The 24,051-nt window shown below is 48.8% G+C and overlaps 2 protein-coding genes across 3 annotated transcripts; one reads left to right on the top strand and one right to left on the bottom strand.

The window, feature by feature from the left end:
• Positions 1 to 814: 814 nt before the first annotated feature.
• On the bottom strand, positions 815 to 17,221 carry ubr1 (ubiquitin protein ligase E3 component n-recognin 1). 2 transcript variants are annotated; one of them, XM_030116687.1, is made up of 47 exons: positions 17,176 to 17,221; positions 13,652 to 13,911; positions 13,297 to 13,375; positions 12,931 to 13,041; positions 10,460 to 10,587; positions 10,247 to 10,385; positions 10,098 to 10,160; positions 9,835 to 9,958; positions 9,442 to 9,549; positions 9,276 to 9,364; positions 9,093 to 9,191; positions 8,853 to 9,010; positions 8,679 to 8,778; positions 8,478 to 8,606; positions 8,216 to 8,396; positions 8,085 to 8,137; positions 7,815 to 7,925; positions 7,658 to 7,723; positions 7,481 to 7,582; positions 7,342 to 7,405; positions 7,025 to 7,149; positions 6,871 to 6,923; positions 6,698 to 6,800; positions 6,584 to 6,632; positions 6,359 to 6,513; positions 6,182 to 6,281; positions 5,998 to 6,101; positions 5,840 to 5,920; positions 5,511 to 5,692; positions 5,222 to 5,427; positions 5,032 to 5,131; positions 4,795 to 4,947; positions 4,613 to 4,713; positions 4,296 to 4,395; positions 4,055 to 4,203; positions 3,922 to 3,977; positions 3,751 to 3,847; positions 3,612 to 3,679; positions 3,384 to 3,531; positions 3,222 to 3,309; positions 3,003 to 3,139; positions 2,814 to 2,922; positions 2,682 to 2,738; positions 2,532 to 2,609; positions 2,279 to 2,449; positions 2,100 to 2,201; positions 815 to 2,008 (listed from the first exon to the last, which is right to left on the bottom strand). In XM_030116687.1, the coding sequence occupies exons 1-47, from the start codon at positions 17,218 to 17,220 to the stop codon at positions 1,867 to 1,869; spliced, it is 5,223 nt and encodes a 1,740-aa protein (XP_029972547.1). In that variant the 5' UTR covers position 17,221; the 3' UTR covers positions 815 to 1,866. The 2 variants fall into 2 exon arrangements, with proteins under 2 accessions (XP_029972547.1, XP_029972546.1); XM_030116686.1 differs by having other exon boundaries at positions 5,222 to 5,430; positions 17,176 to 17,220.
• Positions 17,222 to 19,131: 1,910 nt separating this feature from the next.
• Positions 19,132 to 23,440, top strand: atxn3 (ataxin 3). Its single transcript, XM_030117543.1, has 11 exons — positions 19,132 to 19,212; positions 20,083 to 20,247; positions 20,320 to 20,364; positions 20,448 to 20,533; positions 20,622 to 20,688; positions 20,766 to 20,853; positions 20,940 to 21,069; positions 21,160 to 21,323; positions 21,406 to 21,550; positions 21,732 to 21,793; positions 21,881 to 23,440. Exons 1-11 carry the CDS (start codon positions 19,186 to 19,188, stop codon positions 21,931 to 21,933), a joined length of 1,032 nt encoding a protein of 343 aa, XP_029973403.1. The 5' UTR covers positions 19,132 to 19,185; the 3' UTR covers positions 21,934 to 23,440.
• The last annotated feature ends 611 nt before the right edge of the window (positions 23,441 to 24,051 follow it).

Here is a 24,051-nt window from a genome sequence, read left to right as displayed (position 1 = left end):
TTTCCTCGACCCTGATACATTGTTGTCGTGAATCAAACCGAGGGGATTATCGCTGACGATCTGTTCTCCTGAATGACAGGGTACATATTCTGCTAACCATGCCTTGTATGCAACCACAAGTGAGCCAGAATCTGTCTACATTCTTCATCTCTGGTGACAAGCATCTTTTTCTCTACACACTTATGCACTTCACTGTCATGTACTGTTTACAAATCATTTCTTGTTGCCTGCGAATCGTGTGGTTTTGCAACAAGTGGCCTGAACAGCTCCAACACCTTCATTCATCACAAACACACATTAGAGAAACGGGTCAGAAACGCATCTTTACACCTGCACTGATCAGTAAATCCAGCTAAAACCGAACAAAAGCAGGAATTTGAGGCGTTTCACGAAGTTTGTAGATATTTTCCGATTAGATTCTGGAATATTTAGAATCGTTTTCAGATCCTGAGCGTGCGTTTCCCTGGCGCGCCTCGCCGACGCTGCATCGCAGGTAGAAAGCAGTAGATCATGAATGATGACTGATCCTGTAGACCGGAGGTTTTCCAAGTGAGGGAGGAGAAGGGCGTCCACGACCCCTGACCCTTGCTACTTGTAGCTCTCTAGCTCCCCCTACGGGAGGTCTGCCCCACACTTTGAAGACTGTGCTTTTAGAGAATTAAAGCTCCAATGAATCTCAATGTGCCTCAGCACTGCCACCACTTGAAGAGACATCTCTCCGCTGGGACAATAAACCTTTTCAAACCTTTCCGTTCGTCTCCTTCTGCACTTTCTATTCATGATTCAGTCTTTCGAATAAGTGAAACACACCATCTGTGGCTTTGTTGGCTTTTGTCTTTATTCCATGTCTGAAAATCTGCAGCAGAGTCACAACAAAAAAAACAAAAAGCATGTGTATAATCACACGCCAGCTTCCTGAAATAGCTTAGAAAACAATGAACTAAAAAGATATGCCATTTTCTTTGATGTACACTTATTTAAAGGAATACTGCAGCATTTTCCTTGCCGTGTGTTAAAGTGAATGAAGCCCAGAGATCCCTGCATGAGGTTTCTAATCACTACGAGCAGACAGTGTCAATCCGAGAAACACTTTGGCCTCAAAATTACTTCTCAGAAAGTGGCTTCGTATAGTTTACTTTATTGGAAATGCTGATATATAGAACACAATCGATAATTCTGCAGGTCAGTGAAGTGCTTTAATGACGGCCTACGACGACTTCGAGCCGTGTCAAAGTAATCTTAAAAATAATCTTGATCCTCTATACGTGTTTTTCTTTCTTTTAGTTTACATCAGTGTCTGTAAATGAGTGAAGGCTCAGCAGGTTATGGGTCAATTATCAGGACCTTTTACATGATTATGGAGCAAAACAATACAAAAAAATATATAGATGTGAGAATCTGTGACACCCCCCAAAAAAAAAAAAAAAAAAAAAACACGGGAAAGAAAAACTATAACTTAAAAGAAATGCTGATTTCTAGCAGGAAGAGAGAACGCAGAAAATTCACAGCATCGCTGAGAAGACCCTTCTGGAGCCGATAACTGAAACGTCGTGGTGTGTGTGTGTTTTCCGTGTTTGCCTTTATTCCAGTGAGGAGGAACTCGCTCTCGCAGCACAGTCGAATGGAAACAAGGCGACTCGGGTTTAATCATCATCCATCAGCCTCCGTTGGGTTTCCTCTTTATTCCATCTATGACGGTCCCAGCTGGGGGGGGAGGGGGGGGTGGAGCGCCACTGATTGCAGGGGAGCTTGATTGCTTGTGTGTGTGTGTGTGTGTGTGTGTGTGTGTGTGTTTTTGTGTGTGTGTGTTCTGGGGAGCGCTGGATGCGGCGGCGCTCTGTAACTGTCAGTCGGCCGCGGCGGCCATCACAACATCTGCCACTCGAAGGCGAACATGACGTTGACCACCTCCAGGCTGCGGGCGATCTCCTCCAGGATGCAGTGCTGCTGCCACAGCTGGTTCAGCTTCCTGTAGCGCTCGGCGCAGAGGTGCAGCGGATTGCCCCGTCTGGAGAGGGAAGGAGCGGAGTCAGAGCGGAGTCAGAGCGGCCTCACGCCTCGTTCTGATTTGGAATGGGTGGAAGCGGGAAGATCGGTACCCGAGGTGAGGATCCGTCTCTCCGTAGTCGTCCAGGTAAGGAGACGGATACGTGCTTCCCCGAGTCTTACTGGCCATCAGCACGATCTCACACTCTCTGATCCTGTAAGCAGAACCACAGTGTTACACTGGACACACTCTGTCCAGGTGTGTGTCTGAGTGCGTGAGGCGGCGGCCCACCGGAGGAACATGCCCACTCCGGCGCCGCAGGCGGCGGCGTGGGCCGTGCACGCTCCCACGTCCTCGCCGTCCAGCTGGCTGAGGCAGCAGGAGCTCTGCGAGCACAGCATGGCGCCGCAGATCAGGCACAGCGTCGGATGCTTCCTCTCGTCGTCCGCCGACTTCGGACACCTGGAGGGGGGCAGAGGGAGCGGGGGAGGAGTCAGGGCGGCGGCGGCGAACACGGTGGACTCCACGGGTCTGATGTGCTCACTGGAAGTGGCTGGCCTGATTGAGGAGCGCGCTGTAGTCCTCGGGAAGGTCAACCAGCCGGTTCCGTCTCCTGGGGAGCCTGCGGAAGCAGAGCGGAGGCACGTTCAGCCACCGGCGTCTCGATCAGAGACAGACGCCGGGCGATCCGTACCTGAGCGCCGGCGTTCTGCCCTTCAGGGCTCTGGTGACGGCGGGGCTCGAACACCACCTGGTGGGGAAACGGACAGTTACAGCGCGGCGCGTCTCGGCGCCGAGCGGCGACACACCGCGGAGCGTCCAGCACCTCTGCAGCAGCGGACCGACGGTGTCTCTGTGCTCCTGGAACAGCTGGAACACGTTGGAGGGGAGAGCCAGATAGCTGCACAGCGCCTCCGTCTGGCCGCGAGAGGTAACTGCAACACACAAAGCTCCGGCGTCGTCGCGCGTCCTCGTTTATGGGAATAAACACACAACGCGCAGCGGGGTGACGCACCAGCAGAAGCAAACAGCTCCTCTGGAGGCTGCACTCCAGTAAGGCCATTGAAAAACAGAGCAGCGCAGCGCAGGAACGGTTCGATTCCCGTCCTCACTCTTTCAGCCACCGAGCTGCCGCACACCTCCGGGATCAGCCTGGCGAGCGAACGACAGAAAAGCCTCTTAAATCCGCCGTTTGGCTCGTTGTCTCAGTTCCGTGACTCAGAAGCGGCTGTACCTTCCAGTGTGTTGTGACACTGTAGCGTACAGCTCTGCAGCCGCCCTCGCCTCCTCCGTCTCCTCGCCGCCCGCCACGGCTGGGAAATCTGCACACATTGAACCCACGTTACGGCCCGCAGTGAGCAGCGGACCAGAATCTGCTCACACTGGAGGATTTTACCTGAGGAGGACAGGAGCACCTGCAGGACGTGAGCCATGGTGACCAGCTGCAGAATGTTCAGGTGGTTGTAGGCGGAGCTGACAGCGGACGGCTGCAGGTCGACGGCCTCCTCCTGATACAGCGACGGGATGGACAGCACCAGCCCCACCTGTCGACACACACAGAGCCGTTACACACAGCAGCAAAACGCGAAAAAAGATCAGTGGTTTATTTCACAGAGGGACCGACCAGAAGATGGAAGCAGTCCGCCTCCAGCAGGGACGGCGTGTTCTTCCTGCTCACGGCGGGCAGCAACACTGAGGAGAGACGTCACACACGTGAGCGGGAGGGAGACGGACGACAGGAGGCGTCTGGACGGACGTCTTACCCCCCAGCAGGTCGGCGAAGTGTCTCTGGATGACCGCCTGCGAGCTCTTCAGCCGCTGCGAGGCTGAAAACTGAACGATGGCCTTCAGACCTGCCAGCTGGAAAACAGCAGCTCAGTCACAACAACAGCAAACCTTCACTATTCAGTGTTTACTCGGCGGCGGCGGCTCACCTGTCTGTTTTGCAGGGACCCAAACAGAGGCTTGTCCTCCTCCTGCAGGATGTTTTCTGTCAAGATTTTCAAACGCGGTTTAAAACCTGCAGCACGAACACGAGAGAGAACCCGTCGGCGCGTCCGGCTCTACCTATGGCCTGGATGGTGAAGGCGCAGGTGTTCCAGGCCATGAGGGGCACGCGGGGACACAGCTCGTTGGGCGCCGTCTTCAGCCCCACCCGGTGGACCGTGACCGCGCACACAACCAGCATCTCCGCGATGCTGTCCGAGAACTTCCTCCTGACGGGAGACGAGGAGGGCAGAGGAGTCAGACCGCTGACCGGTTAACCCCGAGGAGTCCACGTCTTACTAATGTGCTATTCTCTTCTCACGGTTCTTGGACGCCGTAGCTCAGAATGGACCTGAAGTCTGGCTGGCCTTCTCCGTACAGCCCGGTGTGGCCGTCACCTCCACTGCTCTCCGAGTTATAATCTGGAAGGAAGATGACATGTCAACGTTATTACTCAGGAACAAGATGTGGAAAATATTACAAACATACGAGGAACTAAAAAAAAAGAAAGAAAAAAAAGAGGGTGAATCAAATATTATATATTTCATATTAACACCAACTTCCAGAAAAAAAATTAGAATTTTGTGAACATTTTCCCCACACACACACACCCACACACACTAGCACAGCCTTTCTCACCGTTATCCTGAGTGACTGACTTGAGTCCTTTGACCCTGGCACACAGGATCTGGATCCAGCGAGGCAGCGTCAGATGCTGCCCGATGATTTCTGCGTTTTCACTGCAGACAGGAAACAGGAAACAGTTTTATCAGCCTCGGGACAGTAACCAGGCTGGCTGAGGGTCTGTGTGAAGGGCTCACTAGTTAAAGGTCAGCGGTTCCAGCGGGATGAGCGGGACCACCGTGTTGCACAGAGACTTGCACAGAGGACACAGATACTCTCCGTTCTCCAGGTCGATGATCAGCTCGGCGTGGAGCCGGTTCCTGGTCGTATTCTGGACGGCCTCGAAGTATCTAAAAGAAAAAAGAAAATGAACGTTAACACTGATGAACACGCGTATAGTCATTATACGTAGTGGCAAAGTGTCTGTCGCTTACTTCTGCCAGCACGTGGCGTGCATGACGTGTCCACAGCTGCCGGTGTGCGTCCCCACCGCCAAGTCCGGAGGCATGAAGAGAGGATACAGCTCTGCTGGCTCTTAAAGAGGCGAGTGAAACAAGGAGAGTCAGTCGTTTCCCTCGCTGTGACCGGTTATCGGTGATGGGTGATGGGTGGCTGGCGGCTGACCGTCGGCTTTGCAGGCCGGCATCTTGCCCCGGCACTGCGTCAGCACCGTGGACCTCTGGACGCATGCCGTCAGGACCATGGCGGGAGCCTGGGCCGCCACCTCCTGCTCCTCCTGGCACAGGATGCAGGTCAGCACCTCCCTGTCGGCCGGCGTGGAGCCGCGCTGAGGGCCCACCGCCACGCGCCGCTCCCGCTGCTCACTGGCACTGCTGGAAGAACAAACGCCGCCTGGTTTTTAGGACGCTGCTTCCCCTGCGGGCCCCGGAGCCGAGCCGCTCGCTGCACGCACCTCTCGGGGCGCGCCGCCGGTTCCCCCTGCGTCCCGCTCTCGGGCATGTTGTCGTACAGCATCTTGTTGGACTCGATGAAGTTCTTCTGCATGGCCGACATCTGAGCCATGATCTTCTGCCGGTGCAGTTTGGCTGCTTCGGCTTTTCGTTTCCGCTCAGCTTTCTCTTTGTCCTGAGCGCTCTGGACCCAAAACACAATCAATTAAAACGGAACGGAATCCATTGTTTTTGTTGCACTAATAGTTTTGGTCTCCATCATGATTAAAATCTGTAGTTTTGTGTTGCACTTGTCTGTTTTCATCAGGATCTCCTCTCTTTTTCCTTTTACCTCTTCTGGTTTCGTGGTTTCCATATTCATTGAAGCTGTTGGGGTGGATTTCTCTCTAAGGCACTTGACAATCTCAAACATCTGCAAGAAAAAAAAACCATGAGGACAGTCGGTAGAAATGACAGGTGTGTTTAACGAGGACGGGCGGAGCAGCCTACCTGCAGGACCCATTTAATCATGTCTTTCTGAGCTTCAAGGGAAGGCAGGGTCTTGATCTTGGACAGCAGGAGGAACAGCGACTTGCCTTGTTCTGAACCCGTCGCTGAGAGCGCAGGACAGAGAATCATCGACAAGAAGAAGAGGCAAAACAGAGACGGATCGGACTGAACGTCGTCCACTTACTGCGCGCCTTCAGGCTGAAATCGAAGCCGACCTCCTCCACGGTGCTGTCCTCCAGCTGGGCTTTCTCCTCCAGCAGTGCTTGGCCCGTCAGGTGTAAGGCCTGTTCAACAGAGGGCGCAGCTCCCTGGTTACATCGGAAACCACGGGGCTGGATCGCATTAGGAAGGCGGCGCTCACCCTCTGGATCATGGCCTCCGTCCAGCAGGTGGGCCGGTCCTCGGCCGCCCTCTGCAGGACGTGTCTCAGCACGTGGACGAGGATGTCGCAGCACAGCAGGTTCACGATGCTGGAGAACGGCGGGCGGAAGGCCGGCGGCAGCGGCGGGCGCAGAGCTGAGACCACCGGGACAGTTTTAGTTCGGATTACCGAGGAGCAAACGGCTCAGCAGACAGCGACAGTCACCTTTATCGTTTCCCTCCTGAGATCTCCTCTTCTTCTGAGACTCCTCCGCCTGCAACAAGGGCAACAATCAGCTCTCGAATGAAGCTGCTGAAGTTCCTTCAGGGACCCTCCTACCTTGCTGTGCTGGGACCGGGAGTAATGGTAGAAGAAGGGGTTGAATTCTTCCAGTCGCTCCTTTTTCACTTCATACAGCCCGTGTCCCGACACGCCGGGTTTTCTACAAGACACATTGAACTGTCAGAAACCTGCACAGAGGAAACTCAGGCTGGTTTTCAGGCTTCACTGACTTGAAGGTGGCAACTTTGGCGATGACAGACTCCAGGCCTGTTTCATGGCTTTCCTGTAAAACAGAAACACGGACGGTGTGTAACAGTTTCCTCCTCACTGACGGACGGCGGAGTGTGTGTTTCGGAGTCAGAAACGTGTCCTTGTGGGGCTTACGTTCTCCGGCAGGCCGCGGACCAGGCTGCTGTGAGCCATGGGCTCAATGCACAGCAGGTGGATCACCTCTCTCATGGTCACGTCCTCTTTGGTCACCCGGCTGACTCCAGGGACGTAACGCTCACCTTCAGACACAGCAGGGATCGCACTCGTAAGAAATATGTTGAAAGAAATCAGTATTTTCTTCAAAAGACTTAATTAGCTTGGTTTTGATGGTTCGGAGCCTCTTGCAGGCTGGATCTGGAACACAGGCTTTATGTTTGAAACCCCTGAATTAGACACTACATAAAGCTGATCAGTAAAGATTGACACTTTACCGACGATGACGATCAGCAGGTAAAGCATCTCTTCAGTCAAACGGTTCCACTGAACCAGCTCGTCCTGCAAACACACCTTTATTAAAGCAACGTCAGCATCGACTTACTGAACCATGAGAGGCACCAACTCAGAGCTCACCTGGTCTTTGCTCGTACAGCTCCCATTAAAATAATCAAAGAGCTCGAATCTCAACAGAACCAGCATGAGGAAGTGGTTGGGCTCCATTTTGGAAGCAGCGATCTGCAAAACATGAAGAGACGGGTCACTTTTCCACAGAGCAGGCTGAGAAATGAGGGACATTCGACTGACACCAACCTGAAGCATGAGGATGTCCTTATCGTACATTTCCTCCCTGCATTTCACATCCGTGTAATAATACACCTGGTCGAAGGAAGCAAACGTTTTCTCTTGAAATGGGAGAATATGGAATATACGGAAAACGCAGGAGCATCTCGTGCATCCAACACTTTACCTGGCTGACCATGGAAAGCCCGTTTCTTCTCCACATCTCAGCAGAGACCTGAGCAGCCAGGACCACACAGCGCAGAGGAGGCTCGGCCAGCAGCATCATGTCGTACCTCTCCTGCAACACACACAAGAAAACCACACTTTCCGATGTGCTTGTTGTTACATTTTAGCTGGAATGCAATCATGTCTGGCACTGGCTGACTCTACAAACTTCTTTTAATACAAACAAACATTAGAAATGACTAATAAGTACGGTTTTTCTTGTGTAACTCACAGGATTCTCAAGCCGTTCGAGCAGCCCATTCCCACACAGAAGGACATAAAGACCTACGAATCAAAGAACACACAGATCAGTCCACAGCTTACAAACAGACGTAGAGAGCTGGAATTGTTCAGAGCTCCCACCAGCCAGCATCCTGGAAACGGGCAGGTGAATGCTGACGGGCTCCTGAGAGACTTTGTACGGACGGACGTAGAGGATGTGCTTGCACATGTAGAAGTCGGTGGCGTCCCTGTGGAAGGGCTGGTTGTTGCACTGCAGCAGGGCCGTGTGGCACTCTTTAAACGCCAGCAGCAGGATCTCCTCCTGGACGGCAGTGTGGGGGGTGGGGGTTACAGTTTGGCCTCATTAACACAGCGGCAGGACACAACGCGAGGGCGAACTCACATCAGACGAGCACCAGTCCTGAAACATGGCCAGGATGTGGCGCAGCTGGATCTGCAGGGTGAAGCCGGCTTCCCATTCTGGCTCCACGGCGATGTGCTGGCCGAGCTGCCGCTTCACCTCCTCCATGCCCTGCCAGACAGATAAAACACTATTACAGCTGTTCGTCCAGCATTTGGATTAATTGATGGCCTTACTTTGTACCTGCATGCATTTGAGGAGTCCCAGAAAGACCCTGAACCCCTCTAGGAACTGTTCCCGCAGCTCTTGGGTCCACACCGAGGGCTTACTGATCAGAATGTACCTGAGGGTGACGGAGAGCCGCGGGTCAGACGGGGGTCGGCGTCGGAGAGCGAGGCCGGCCGGACGGAGGCTGACCTGAGGTCGTGGAAGATGACCTGGATGCGCGAGAACTCGTCCGAGTTGTAGCCCAGGAAGAAGAAGCGGTTGTTGTCATCCAGGTGTTCAGACAGCAGCTCCATGACGGTTCCCACGATGACCTTGATCACGTTGCCCTCTTCGATCAGCTGCCGGGCCTGAGGGGGGGGAAACGCAAACGGTTAAGACCAGTTCTTTTCAAGAGGTTCACGTCTTTCTCAGACAGCAGGAGTGACTCACCAGTGTGGGGACGGTGAAGATCTGGACCGACAGAGCCGTGATGGAGATGCTCCTCTCGTGGTCGTCGCTGATGAAGTCCTTCTGCAGCTGCTTGTAGTGCTGAGAACGCAAAGACACGCATTATACCTGGAGGGGAAGACATCCATCCGGCCACAGAGTTTTAAATGATTCATGTTTGATTACCTTCGTGAACTCGATCGCAAAAAGCCTCTTGAATTCCGTCTCCATCAGCATGCTGCAGAAAATCAGCTCGTGCACGATCTTACGGGCTCCTAGAGGAAACGGATGTTTTCTCCACGTGAGCCACACGAGGGGCCAAACTCGGCTCTGATACGACTCATCCGCTCACCTTTGTACATCCTGGCATCGTGCAGCATGAGTCTGCTGATGAGACACGGCCGGTCTCTGTCCGGGTTGGGCTCCAGCGCCACCTGGCAGAAGGCCTGCCTGAAGCCCACTGCACCACACACACACACACACACACACAACTCAGCACAATATGAAACAGCAAAAACATGCAAATGTCCCCACTGGCCTCTTCATTAAGCACACCTGTTCAACTACTGACAGCATCAAGAAAACTGGACCGGAGAGGGTGGGAGGAGTCTGCATGTTCTCCAGAGGCTTCTTAAAATTATGTCCCAAAGATAAAAGACTGAGGAAGTTCTTATACCAAGAGGTTCGACCCTGTTCTAGCGAGGTGTGGCTAACACAGCGGCCACTGAAGTGTGAAGAGCAGCACCTGAGTAGCCGATGATCTTCTGGAACCAGGATCCGAGGCGCAGCGCGAAGGTCTGATGAGCCATCACGGCAGAATGGAGGATTTCCACACGCAGCGGCTGCAGCGAAATGTGCTCCGAGTTGGACTGAAAGCAGCGGACAAACACATTTTTTTTAAGTTCTCTTCAGAAAAGCAAAGGGGAACTGCACAAAGCAGTGACAGTAAATCAGTCTCCATTCAGAAATTTGCATTTAAATAGGTCTAAAACCAGAGGAGGTCTTTACCCTGATGAGGTCTTTAGCCTGCTGGCAGGAGCGAAGGGTTCCTCTCTTCACCGCCCTCCGACCCTGCGAGCAGTAACCACATGAGGTCGAGTCAAACGAGGTTTGTTAACTTCAAAGGGAAACTGGCGGCAGCTGGACAGATGAATCACCTCCTTGTCGATCAGAGCGGTGTGTGTCTGCGCCTCGACCTGGTCGCAGTAGACCGATCTCTGCAGGGTGTAGATGACGTGGTCGTAGGAGTGGTGCTCGTCGTTGTACAGCACGCAGTAGTACGCGTTGTCTTTGGTCCTGCACGGAGGGAGAAGCACAGCGTCGAACCCGGGCCGATCGCTTCGCGTTCGGGTCGTACCGACGGGTCGTACCGAGGCTGCAGCTCGGCCGACAGCTCGAAGGTCTCCTCCCACACCAAGAAGTCCGTGACGTAGCGCAGCAGGATCCGGAAGAGCTTCTCGGCGCGGTCGTAGAGCTGCGGCTCCAGGACGCTCTCGTCCTGCACGGAGACGGACAACCCACACGTCACTCGGGAAACACTCCCACAGCAAAGCAGACCGATAACCTCTAGGTTCTACTATGTGCCTGTTTGTTTTTTTCTTTCTACAGTCTTTTCACTTCATGTGGAAAAAAATGTAACTGGATACATTGTGGTTGGTCCGGTTCAGGTTCAGGTTCAGGTTCACACTGTGCTAACTGCTGGAGCGTCATGTTTACATGTCTACTGAGGTCTGGAAGTGAACAAATCCTGAATGAGATCTTCAACACAAATAATTTGCTTCAAACAAACTGCGGCTCAGCTGATAAGTTTCCATTATTAATCCTCCACTTCCTGGATCACCAGCGCTGCAGGATGTGACGGGTCTAAATATTTGCATTAACAGAAAACAGGCTGGATAGAAATCCCAGCAGCTCCCCTGAGAGCAGACATTCCACAGAGGCACAATGCTTCATACCAACGTCCCACATCGAACACACAAGCCCACATAAAACACACACATACACACACACTGTTTATACACACCAATCTCTACGCCACGTCCCTCTGTGAGAGCAGCGGCTGGACTCGACCAGCGTTTACACAACCAGTAAGACGGGAGTTCAGCTTTAAAGGCACAGGAAGGCTAACACACTTAAAATAAGCTTTAAAAAAAGAAACAATAGCTATGATTGATTGTTATGGCTGCTGACGGGTGAGCTCCAGCCTTCCCAGTGTGCTGAGCTCACCATATAGTGCATGGTGGTTCAAATATAAGGAGCACTGGCCTCAATCGGCCACCAGGCTGCTCAATCTGGACGGAGGGTCGACGCCAGGGCTGAACGATATGGGCAAAATTTCATATCTCGATATCCATGCCAGATATCTCGATATCGATACGATATAGTACAATGGATTCAGTGAAAGTTAAGCATTTTTCAGAAAATTAAAAACATCATAGTACAAAAGGATGTAAAAAAATGCAGTTTTATTTATGAGAACTCACTGCCTTTACCACCAAACTCGTTTGTGCAGATTCTGCAGCCGCCCTCTCTTCAGCACTCATGTTGTTGTTTTGCTTACTCTCCGCGGCGTGTAGCACATGTGAGTGTGCGTCTCCGTCTCCCTCCTGCCCCTCCCTCTGATGTTTCTCATTGGCTGCCATCAGCTGTCAACCAGGAAACGAGGTTTGTGGTTGGCTGGCCTGACCTGTGCACGGGCGAGCTGACATGCAGGGCAAGCAGGGGAATCTTGATATCGTTGATTTTGAGAAACTAATGTCCTGAATGTTCATATCGCCATAACGATATGATAACGATATGTCGTTCAGCCCTAGTCGACGCTGACCTATGTAAATAGTTTTACCATAAAGCTGGTTGAATTCACTTTCTGGACATTCAGTTCAGGGGCCACGAAAAGTTCAGTTTCATCTAGAGCAGGCCGGAGCAGTAAAATAGAGTCATGACCACCTTCAGACTCAAACTTTAACTCGGCTGCGGTTCCAAGGGAGCCGAGTCGGGCCACTGATGTGGCTCAACGTCACCAGATGATTTCTTTTCTTATTTCTTTTTTTTTTTTTTAAACAAGATCATGAAAAGAACGATCCCGATCAGAGGCGGATGGCTGCTGACGAGCAGATTCAGCGGAAGCAAGACGGAGTGACGAGGCGAGACTCTACTGGACCAGAAAACACCCGAGGCCGAGTCCAGCTGTGTGACGGAAACACCGTACACAGGTTCAGCTCACTGCTGCCGCCTACTGACGGGACGCGACATTGAGCCGGTCAGGTGCTGCGTGGAGCCGAGCGGGCTGAGACCGGGGGGGTCTGAGCGGATCAAAGCACCTGCTGCTTATGGAAACAGGCGCAGAGCTGTCAGGCCTCAGCCTCTGTGCAGGATCTTATCAGAGGGAAACTCAAACACTGATCGGCACTGAAAACCCAGCTGCCCTCCCGAGAAGATCAACACTGAACACGACACCGCATGGCTCAAAGGTTCAAAGGCACATTATAGATAGCTTTTAAAATCCAAAACCTTCCTCAAATACTACAGTCTGAGCAGCAGAGAGCTGAGGTTACTTGGATTTGACATATGAAATAAAACTATGACTGTTTGCCACAAATGTTTTCCGACTCCTATTAGCACTCGAGTCAACCTCACAGCCACCGAGCGCAGACCCCGCTCCCTCTGAGCTGATGCAGGTCGACAAAGTGCCTTTCTCTCCTGTTTCCGGAGCCGAAGCTGCAGCCAGCAGAGCGGCTTCCAGGGCTAAGATGGGAAAATAAGCATTGTGGGGTTCACTGACACAGAACGGGACAAGCACGCTCCTCCCACGTCCCTCTTTCCGCCGGGTTACGTAACTCACCGTTACCATGGCGGTGGCTGCCCCCGGGTCGTGTTTGGAGCAATAAGGGCCGATCTTCCAGGCTTCCACATCTCCACAGTCGCAGAAGCCGCCGCCCGATGACGCATGCATCTGGAAATGAACGTACACACGGCATGTCACCGAGGGCGAGTGACGGACACACACAGCAGTAATTAAACCAGACGCCGTTTCCTTTCGGCTGTGGGAAAGTATTATAGAGCGATCACAACATGAAAGAGCACAAATGAAGGTCTCAGTGAGAGCGGACCCGGCTCTGAAGGAACCGGGCTCCAGGATTTTATGAAGCCGTTCATTCCCGGATGAGTAGAATCCGCTGCATAAGTCAACAAATATGAGGACACCAACCTTGTATCGATGACCTTTGTGCACACTCTCCTGGAAGCAGTCCATGCACAGAACACACGTGGGGTCTATTGCACAATCCCTGGTGGAGATGGAACATGGTGGATTTAAATGACATTCGAATCAGGGGGCGTTCGATCTGCAGGAGAGGCTTGACATGCAGTGATGGGATCAGCACTTTATATCAATACCGACTTTAAAAATGCAGCTTTACAGTTTGAAACTGATGAGCAAACTCTCACAGAGCACACTGCAGGAACCTGATCACGTCGGCTCATTAACTATTCATTCCTAACACTTAGCCTACTGTGATGAGCGCTGGACTGAACCTATCGAGGTCGACAGCGGAGGATCAGACCTGCAGGAGTAGACGGTCTCGCCCGCTTTGAAGACGCGTCCGCAGAGCTGGGAGGAGCTGCTGCCCTGCTGGAGCTTCTCCAGCCCCTCCTGAGGCTCCTCAGCGAACAGGAAGCACTCCAGAGGGTGGAGCAGGCGGCTCTGGAGGAGCTCCTCTTCCTCCTGAGGGCTGAGCTCCTTCTTCTGACAGAAGATCTGCGGGACCTGCTCCTTCAGGTAGCGGAGGATCTCCGCCCGGCTGTCTGCGGCCTCCTGCCATTCCTGTGGAAACACAATCTATTTCATTTGTACCATTCATCATGTTCTTTTAACAGCTTTGAATTTATCAAGAGAAACTGTTATCTTCTATCATCATCACTGCTGTCATGCAAAAGGCCCCGAAACACAACAAAACGTTTGTATTTTCACTTCTTCAGTTTTATTTAAGCTTATAAAGGCGGACGAATCGCACAAAACTTATGTAAACAAATGTCACATAAACTAAATACTGAAATAATCTAAGCTGCTGCAGTTTTCTACTGTGGCTCAGTTAATGTGAACATGACTAAATATCAAAAAATAAATAGAGCAAAGAGATTATTGGAGAAAAACAACTGTCATGTCCCACAGCAGCACCTCAACACTGACCAAGGCTTCCCTTCAGGAAGATCTGTGGAATTTAGAGAATTATGAAAACACATGACACACCCCACAGTAACACACTACCATGTTTAGCCTCCTTGCTTTGGGAAAGCACCTCCCACAACCAGCCAGTGCCCTTCAGCAAGGCACTTTCATTGAAACTAACCTAACCCTATGACTGCAAGCTTCAACAGTTACACAGCTGACATAGAAAAAAGTGCAGTAAAGAGCTGGTCCATCTGTAAAAAGTAAGCATCTGTTAAGTTTCCACAGTTCTCAGTAGTGTGTAACAAGGCAATTTAAAGTCAATCCAAACTCTGGAAAACTGATCTAAACCTCACTCAAACTACAAGAAACCAACCTAAAACCTGTACAAAAACTCCATAAATACAAAATAAATCCCGTCCAAATTACAGAAAACTAAATGTAACCCCATTTAAACTCCTGAAAACCAATTTAAACCCCGTCCAAACTGAAACAAGCTGAATGTAAGCCACAGCCACAGACAACCAGTGTAAACCAGGGCTGCAGGACATCACAGAAATACGATATGTAATAAATCACATCCAGTAATCAGGAGCTGATCTGTGACCTTTGTTCTTTCATATCAGTTCTTCCAAATAGCAGCATGTTCTTCTCTTGCTCTAAATGTCCACCAGTCTCCACTGTGGTCCGCTTTCTTTCTCCTCATGTTATGCTTTTAACTTCAGCAATGCAGCCAACAGGCATCGAATGAGTTGGGCTGTCAATCGATTAAAATGTTTCATCTAGTGGATCACACTTTTTTTAATAAATGTGAATAATCACTCTTTTCTTTTATCGATTCAATTTTTGTCAATATATTTCAGGACAATCCTTCAAGTTTCCAAACTGATAAAGGTACAATTTTGGTGAGTTTCATACTTTAAAATGTTATGATGTCTAATCATGTCATCTTATGTTGAATCAAAGCTTTTAAAGATCCATCAATAACTGGTATTATCGTGCATTTCAACAGGTGTCTTCAGAGATGTTCCAGTAGAGCTCGATGGGAGAAGAGCTCTTTGTAACCCGTGAGGCACTTTCACTGAAAAAACCGGCTCGGATGTTTTACTTTGGATCTGAGCCGAAGCCAGGAGGTTTAGAGAAGTTGCTAATCAAATGTTTGTTGAAGCTGGTGTCACTTCTTCATCTGTGCTCTGAGAGAAAATCACATCAATCAAGAGAAGGCAGTGGGCCTGCACCTGAAAACAGGTGAAAATACATAGTTTATACACTTCTCTTTCCTTACAATAATAACTATTATCATGACAGTTTCTCTCCATTGGTTTGACTTGTTTCTTGAAACAGAAACTTACATTCTCAAAATTGTAAGATCTTTTGGTTAAACAGTTTTACAGTTCAGCACAACACTCGCAGAGGCCCATCTCTCTCCCAAAGCTGTTCACTCATGTTTCAAAACTAAATGTCTTTCCCATATAAACAGTTAGTGCCACCAAAAATGAAAAGATTCATCTCAGTTGCTTTGACACATTCCTCCAAACAGACCACATGTCCTCAACACTCTTGGTTCCCTCATCAAAAACAGCCTGCACGGTTCAGCTCAACACCCCAGTTCACCTGTCAAAGAGCACATCTCTTCCAAAACTGTTGACTCAGGTGTCAAGACTACATTTTTTTTCTCAAACAAATGATCAATGCCATCAAAATGTTTCATCCTTTTGGCATTGTGCGAGCACTGGCAGCCAAAATGTTTAGAAGTTTTGTCATTAAGCCAAAAGAATATTGAAATAAAAATGATATGTAGAATACAGGACTGGAGTTTCACAGCTCACTTCTTCACTGGTCGCTGGTCTCACCCTCTCTCTCCTGTCAGTGTCAGGTTTAAGGTATTCATGGCATTCTATTATGTTCTTCATTCATTTTGACAGTTCAGATGATTTTGCTGGTGATGACCGGTCCTATCAAATTACACTGACATGTTTTGGAGAGAACAAGCATTAGAATGAGAATCAATCAATCAGTTTAGATCAACATCATCTATTCACATGCAAAATGAGCTAATTGTAGCGTAAATATAAGTGAACTCTGCTTAATCACTTGCAAAGATGTTCTGAGACATGGAGAAATGCAGTAAGATATTTGCAGTGTGATTAAATGAATGAGAAACACTATTCTACTGGGAGCAGATGGCAAGTATTTGGAGGTTTGTCCATGTTGTTGGAGAACTTAAATTATGTTTCAATCAACGAGTCCATCCAATGGAGAAAAGCTAAAAAACGAATCGTGCAGCAGTAGCATAATAATGCGAAAGTGAAAGATGAAAGACACACCTGCAGCAGGTAAAGGTTGTCAAAACAAATCAATAAAAATGTTTGCTGGGATCAAGCAGCAGATAAGGACATTCTCAGATTCATACACCCTGACAGGCCACATCTCTGAGCCAATTCCAATTTGGAGCTCAGCACAGTTCCCACTTTCACATAGTAAACACCATGAACAGATGTTTATAGAGAAAAGTTTGAAATGTAAGATTCGATTCATCTGAGCTCAGAACAACTCAGAGAGAAGCGCTTCAGCAGCGACGATCATCAGGACACCAGAGCAATAATTCAACAAATAAATCCGTATTTTCTATCGCTGCAGCGTGTAATGAAAGCAGGCGTGAGGTCGGACAGTCCCTGTCATGGCTGTAGAGAGAAAGAAAGCAACTCGGAACTCCTTCAGGGACATTTTAACATTTTCACGCCAGTTGTGCAGCTAGCGGCTAGCCTGCTAACCGAGCTAGCACAGTAAGTCAGATATCGTCTATCCGCGGCGCCAAAGCGAGCAGTAACGGACGAACCCCGCTCCTCCGCCCTGTCCCCGACCCCCGCGCGCCGCTGTCAGGGGCCGCAGAGCCGCGAACATAGCGCAAACCGTTACCTTGCTGAGCTCCAGACCGTCCGGGGATTTCTCTTTCTCCGCCATGTTCCATTTGCCGTAAAGGAGGAGCCGTTGCTAGGACACGGCTCTCCGCCAAATTAAAGCGGAGGTCCGCGGCTGTCGTGACGCTGCACGCCGCACGGGCCGCCAGAGGGCGCTGTTGTTTACGACTAAACCCTCTCCATGCCCCATGGAAGTTATGGATATATTTGCAGAGTAGCTACCGTTCTTGCCATTTGTAACCAAACAAACCACATAATTATGATTATTTTCATCAATATACTCAATTGAATTGAAGGCACAGGAGAAAGAGCAGGTCCTCACCCAATATGGTGGCCGTGTTGATCAATACTGTGATGAGGCATTATGTCTCCAAAGTGTTTGGTTCAACCCCCTCTGGTGTGTGGATGCTTTTTAAATGTCTAAACAAACTTGATTTATTAGCTAAACACTAAAAAGCAATTCCATTCACCCGGTAAATCTTTTATTCCTGATGTCAAAGTGTTACATTCAGTGATGCAAATAGTCTGGAGAAAAAAAATAACAGTTTTATTGCTTACTGGAGCTCCTGCTGCTGACCAGGACGTCACACAGGACTGAGAGACACTGTTCAGAACGGAGGTTGTTGAGCCTCTTGGTGTTGATCACCCTCAGCCTGAAGCTAGAACTTGCCACCACAGGCTGACGACTATCAGCACACTGCAGAAGAATGAAGGACCTCAGATGCATCTTAAAATAGATATGGTTTTGACCCTTCCAGCCTCATGACAAGATGCATAAATACATTTCTATGAATCTGCTTTGGTCAGAAATCCTTTAACTATGGCAAAATTCCTCAGATGGCAGTGAGCTGATTTCATTATTGTCTTCACATGGTTGTGGAAGTTCAGGTCTGCGGATCAAGGAAAGTGACTGTAAAGACCTTTCAGTTGGCCAAGAGCATGGAAAAGTCACCCAGATGACGTCAACTGCAGAGAAAATGATGGCGGACAGTAATAACCTCTGGTGTGATAGATGGAAAAAGAGAGCTGAATGGAGAAAATGAAGTTCTTTGCAAAACTCAGACGGAATTACTGAGAACGCGTTGGAAATTGGTAACCTGGAGACATCTGGGAGTGAAAAAACCCAAGGCGGCGTGGGACAAATGTACTAGAAAGAAAGGCTGAGTGGCAGAAAAAATATCAAGCTCTCATGGCAGGCCAGCTGAAACAGGAGGTCAGGTTCTTCTTCTTATTCTGTTTTTATATCTGCAAACTAGCTGGATGGAGTCCAAAAAAAAAATCTTATCTTATCTTATCTTATCTTATCTTATCTTATCTTATCTTATCTTATCTTATCTTATCTTATCTTATCTTATCTTATCTTATCTTATCTTATCTTATCTTATCGCAGTGAACCAAGAGAGCACACCAATCAGCGTAATGAACTGCTTGAACAGTCCAGGGACGCAGAAGAGGAGGGGAAATGGGTGGAACAGAACAAAAGGGCCAAACCAGACATTCAGGTCACAACTGACAGTCCATCCATCTGCATTAGCTGGCCTTCACCAGCAACAGAAGAGGGCCAACACTCAGAGAGCAGAGAGGAACACTGAGAAAGAGACCTCCAAAACAATGTCCTTCTTGTGTTCCTCTTTTCTTGAGCAATGCAGTAAGCCAATCTTTCAGATAAATTAATCAGTATGTTTCAATTGCAGATCAGTGCTGCATGTGTTTTAAGACTTCACTAACGCTGACCACAGAACTGCGACTTCACTCTTTTAAAAATAAAAAAATAAATAAAAATGCCTCTGAGTTGGATTAAATAAGGCGCGTGACATTTTCTAATGTCTATTATTCTATTCTGTTCATGGTAATCTGTGATCATCTTTGAAAAACATTGGACGATAACAACCACAGGGGGCGCTCAAGTAAAATATGAGCTGTTTTCTGCTGTTTGACTGCTGAGAAGCAGCAGAAGAAGAAAGGGGCGGGGCTTGAGGTCAGAGGTCAGTGTTTGACAGAAGCTCTCATGATGGATTCCATATTTCACGAGAAAGTGAGTCAAAACATTTCGTGTAGATTATCCCCGCTTCTGCGTTTATCCGGCCCGGCTTTAGACTCGCCTCGCCGCCCGGTTCGTCGCCCCGCCGGAGCCGCCTGCTCCCAGACTCGCAGTGCTGTGTGTCTGTTTTGTTGTTCTCAAAGCTAACATGCTAACTCAGCTGCTAAAGCAGACATGGAGAAAAGTTTATTTATCGACCGGAGCGAGAGTACAAAAATGTTTTCAAGAGCCGCAGACGCGCAGTTTAGGCTTTTTATTAACGATCAGGTTCTTGTGTTGTCAAAGAGGAGAAAGGAAACTAGTTTGTGTTGTTTGCGCAGTGAGGCTCGCTGCTCGTCGCTTTAACCGTTTAGAGAACAAGCAACTGAAAAGTTTTCCCACAGTTTATCTTTCATGACTCAACAAACTCAGACGGCAGAACCGTTATTATATACCTGACTGATGACTGACTGACTTTATGGAATAGGAGACTCACCTTAATCTGTTATGCCAGGTACGTCAGCTGAGTCACTTCTCATTTGCAGTGTAGACCTGGGCACGGGTCACCACTTTAGACAGGTTCATAGATGCATTTTAATCTTAATCTTAAAGTGGGACGTTAATCCTTCATCCCCAAAGACAGAAACAACTTGTTTCTGCATAAAGCAGCTATGATTAGCTCTACTACAATGTAGACTGTGATTTGTGAATATTGAAAAGGGACTGTAGCGTTAGATGTGGAGTTTTCCCAACAAGAGTTTTGTATATGAAGTGAAAACAGTGAGTTTGTGTGTCTGATCAGTTTACCGTTGAATCCAGCCTATAATCTAAGATTGGGAGAACTGTCATTCAATCTTTTTTTTGGTTTGTTTTGTTTTGTTGCAGCAAGAGGGCTCCCTCTGCGCTCAGCACTGCCTCAACAACCTCCTGCAGGGTGAGTACTTCACCCCTGTGGACCTGTCCTCCATTGCACATCAGCTGGATGAAGAGGAAAGGATGAGGATGGCAGAGGGAGGCATGGCCAGTGAGGAGTACAGGACCTTTCTACAGGTGAGGACTCTTTAAAGACTGCTGCTGTTCCTGAACGATGGTTCATGTTAATTCATCTAAATGTATTTACAGCAACCATCTGGGAACATGGACGACAGCGGCTTCTTCTCAATACAAGTGAGTAAGATATATATTTTCCTACTTCTTTGTGAAATAACAGCTATAAATCATGAGACTCCACTTCTTTTTCCTCCTTCTAGGTAATTAGCAATGCTCTGCGAGTGTGGGGCTTGGAGCTGATCCTCTTTAACAGTCGGGAGTACCAAAGCCTGATGATAAATCCAATGTGGGTTTTCCTTTTTAGCCTTTCTTCCAGGATAGTTCATCTATATTCAGACTGACAGTTGAGGCTGATTCTGACATTCATGTTTCAGAAATGAAAAAGCCTTCATCTGCAACTACAAAGAGCACTGGTTCACTATACGCAAGCTGGGACAGCAGGTATGAAATGAGTCCCTCTCTTCTTGAAAAGTCGGAATGCTTCTTCTTGGACTGAATTCACTTTGTTCTTACTGCAGTGGTTTAACTTGAATTCTCTACTGACGGGGCCAGAACTGATATCGGACACCTATCTAGCTCTCTTTCTAGCGCAGTTACAACAAGAAGGTATCTTAAAGTGGATTTTTACTCACAGTGTGTTGAGATGTTTCTCTGAGGGGAAGAAAAGCCTCTCAACCTTGAATGTTCCGCAGGTTATTCTATATTTGTGATCCGTGGAAACCTCCCTGACTGTGAAGCCGAGCAGATTCTGGCCATCATGAGGGTTCAGCAGCAGCAGCGGCCGAGGCTCATCGGAGAGGAGGAGGCTCAGACGAGCGCAGGGTGTGTGTTTGCTTGTGCTGTGAAAAAACCCCAATATGTTTTCTTTTGCGCGTCTTAAACGGAGCTCCTGGTGTTGTTTCCTCTGAGCAGCAGGTCAGCAGCTCTGGGTCAGACCGAGGTGGGCTTCGGGGTGGAGGACGAGGTCGTGGATGAAGATGAAGAGCTGAAGAAGGCGCTGGCACTCAGCAGACAGGACATCGACGTGGAGGATGAGGAGGCCGACCTCCGCCGGGCCATCCAGCTCAGCATGCAAGGTGGAGGAGGAGCCGCTCACAAAGAGTTACTGTGACATCCGGCAGAAACACTGAGTTTCTTCTTGTTTCTGCTGCGTCTCAGGAGCCGTGATGAGCAATAGAGCTTCAGAGTGTGAAGTGAGAAATGTCCGGTCAGGGGGGCAGGCAGCCGGAGGACAAAGGGAGGGTCAGAACGAGACTCTGACAGCCGAGGAGCTGAGGAAGAGGAGACAAGCCTACTTCGACCGGTGAGCTGAGCCCAGTGAATTTAAACCGAAGCGCCTGATTTTGTTGTGATGCTGTACAGTGGACGAAATACTCCACCTCCTCCAGAGAGAGCTCAAACACCTTCTCAATCAAGCTTTTATAGGATATTCAGTTGTTTTGAGACGGAAACCAACACGATAGATTTAATTCTGCTCTGTTTAGGCAGCAACAACAAGCTCAGCCAAACATTCCTCAACACGACTCACAATCAACAGGCGGCTCAGGTGAGTGAAATCAACAGTTTGCACTACGAAATGAATCTGAGGATGTGATTGAATGTGTTAAGAAGAACACACCTTCTTCCCATTTAGGACCAGGAAACCCCAGCTCGAAGGAGAACCAGCAGCAGCGGCCGAGCCAGTGAGGCGGCGAGAGGTTTCCTCCCGCTGTGACGCAGCGGTCTGGACCCACGGCTCCCGGACGGCGGCAGCTTCTGCTCCCTCTTCTAACCTTTTGCACATGCGAGGACAGTCGGAAGGCGGACGCGTTTCCCCCGGTTAGTTCGCTGACGGGCTGCAGAGGAGAGAACGGCGAGGAAGAGACGGCGGCGCTCGGTGACGCTGTCAGGCTGGGAAAAGGGCGACCACAGCACGGAAGACGCAGTTAATCCAAGTTTGCTATTGCCTTTTTACCATGGCGCCTTCGATTTCTATTGTAAACTCTTTTTCTATTCTCTCTTTTTCTTTCTTTCTTTCTTTTTTTTTTTTTTGCTGGAAGGAAGTAACATAGAAAATTTGTGTGTTTACTTGTTTTTAGGGAACACACACACACACACACACACTCTGTTATGGGTGTTCTACGAAAGCCATATGAGACCACACTGAAAGCTTTATCGGTCACAGCCGCCTCCTGCCCCGGATGGGTTTGTGGACCGTGGTGTAAACCCAGACGCCCGCTCTTCCAGAACGCCGCCCCGCTCCCCGACCCATCCTCCTCCCAGCAGCACTCGCGCTCCTGGGCTATTTATTGCTGGCAGATTATTAGCGTTAGTGGTTTTTACTTGAATCTTCTCAAGCGAAGGCTTCCTGTGTTCAAGCGTGTGACCGAGCTCCGCTTCGTTAGGCATTAAGACATATCGCGTTAGAACGGCTCGCATCCAAATCCCGCCGCCACACGCCGACGTTAGGGCGCCGCTTCCTCATGCAGATTTCCGTCGCTCATCCACAAGACATTGTCAGGTAGCAGGGAACAATTTCTAAACGGCTCATCATCCGTGCAACGTTAACTATTCCAACCCGATCTGAAACACTCAACCAGTCGGCCCACTATTGATTTCTTATTCAGTATTTGTCACAGAACAAACAGGAGTGGTTTAAAATGGTTATTGAAATGAGTGAGAATCCCCCCTTCCAGTTGAACTGCACCTCTGATGAAGATCAGAGCCGCCGTGTGACGTTCTGTTGATCTGCTCTGAGATCGCTGAAGTCATGCCAGTCATCTGATGATTGGTGACTTCCAAACAGATTAAAGAGAAAAATGAGAATGAACTGATATTTTTTTAGAACTGAAAGTCACCACGAAAGAGTTTAATGTAAATAAAGTTTGACTCCTGAACAGCAGCTGTTTCGTGTTGATCCAGATCAACGCACTCAGTTTGTTTACAGTTTTTTCTGCGTAGATTTAACTTGACCTCCACAAACATCGTTAAACGTCAGTTTGATTCGTTCTGCAGGATGAACTGTTGTTTTTTGTTTTTTATCTTAAATGCACTTGTAAATGAGTTTGAAATGTTGGTAGTTTTTTTTTATCATCACATACTTTACATCGACTGCATTCTTACAATAAATACTAATTCATCTTTTTTTTTTCCATGTTAGCACAACACACCTTTTTAATATATTGATTTGTGTTTCAGGATTAAAGTGAATTCACCCTCCACCCAGAGCTTCTTGTCTCCTGCTTTAACTGAGACGGTCACTGGTCATTACACTGTTTCATTCTCCTCTCCACATGTTAATTTCTTTTTTTAAGAACTTGGTGACTTTACCTCTGTTGTAAAGTTTTCTAAAAAATCTCTGATATTATGGAAATCTAACACTGAAGGAGCCTCCGCGTTCCTTCCTGTCGTCTTCAGCCCTGTTGAATCCTGTCAACGCTGGCGCACACACACACACACACACACACACACACAGACACACACACACACACACACACACACGGCTCGAACAGGTGGGAGTACCAACCACTGCTCCACACATGAGACCCTTTGGATTATTAAAGAAACATTTTATGTGTTTGAAAGTACAAGTCAAAGTGAGCTTTATTCTGAAGTTTTATGCACAATAAATCACAATATATGGAGGTGATTTTGAATCAACTCTGGCGTGCTACAAACGTTTGCTTCAGTGAAACATTACAGTGTATTAGAGTGAAGCTCATTTCAGTGAGTGGACCTCAGATATTCAGGAAACTAAACTCTTCTTGTCGTGGTTTTACTCCTGGAGATGCAGGCAGGTCAGAGTTCAACATGACAAGCCAGTAA

Source organism: Salarias fasciatus, chromosome 19, assembly GCF_902148845.1.
Source record: "Salarias fasciatus chromosome 19, fSalaFa1.1, whole genome shotgun sequence".
Taxonomy (NCBI): domain Eukaryota; kingdom Metazoa; phylum Chordata; class Actinopteri; order Blenniiformes; family Blenniidae; genus Salarias; species Salarias fasciatus.
Note: the sequence above shows the minus strand (reverse complement) of the source record. Positions and strands in the feature narration are given on the sequence as shown.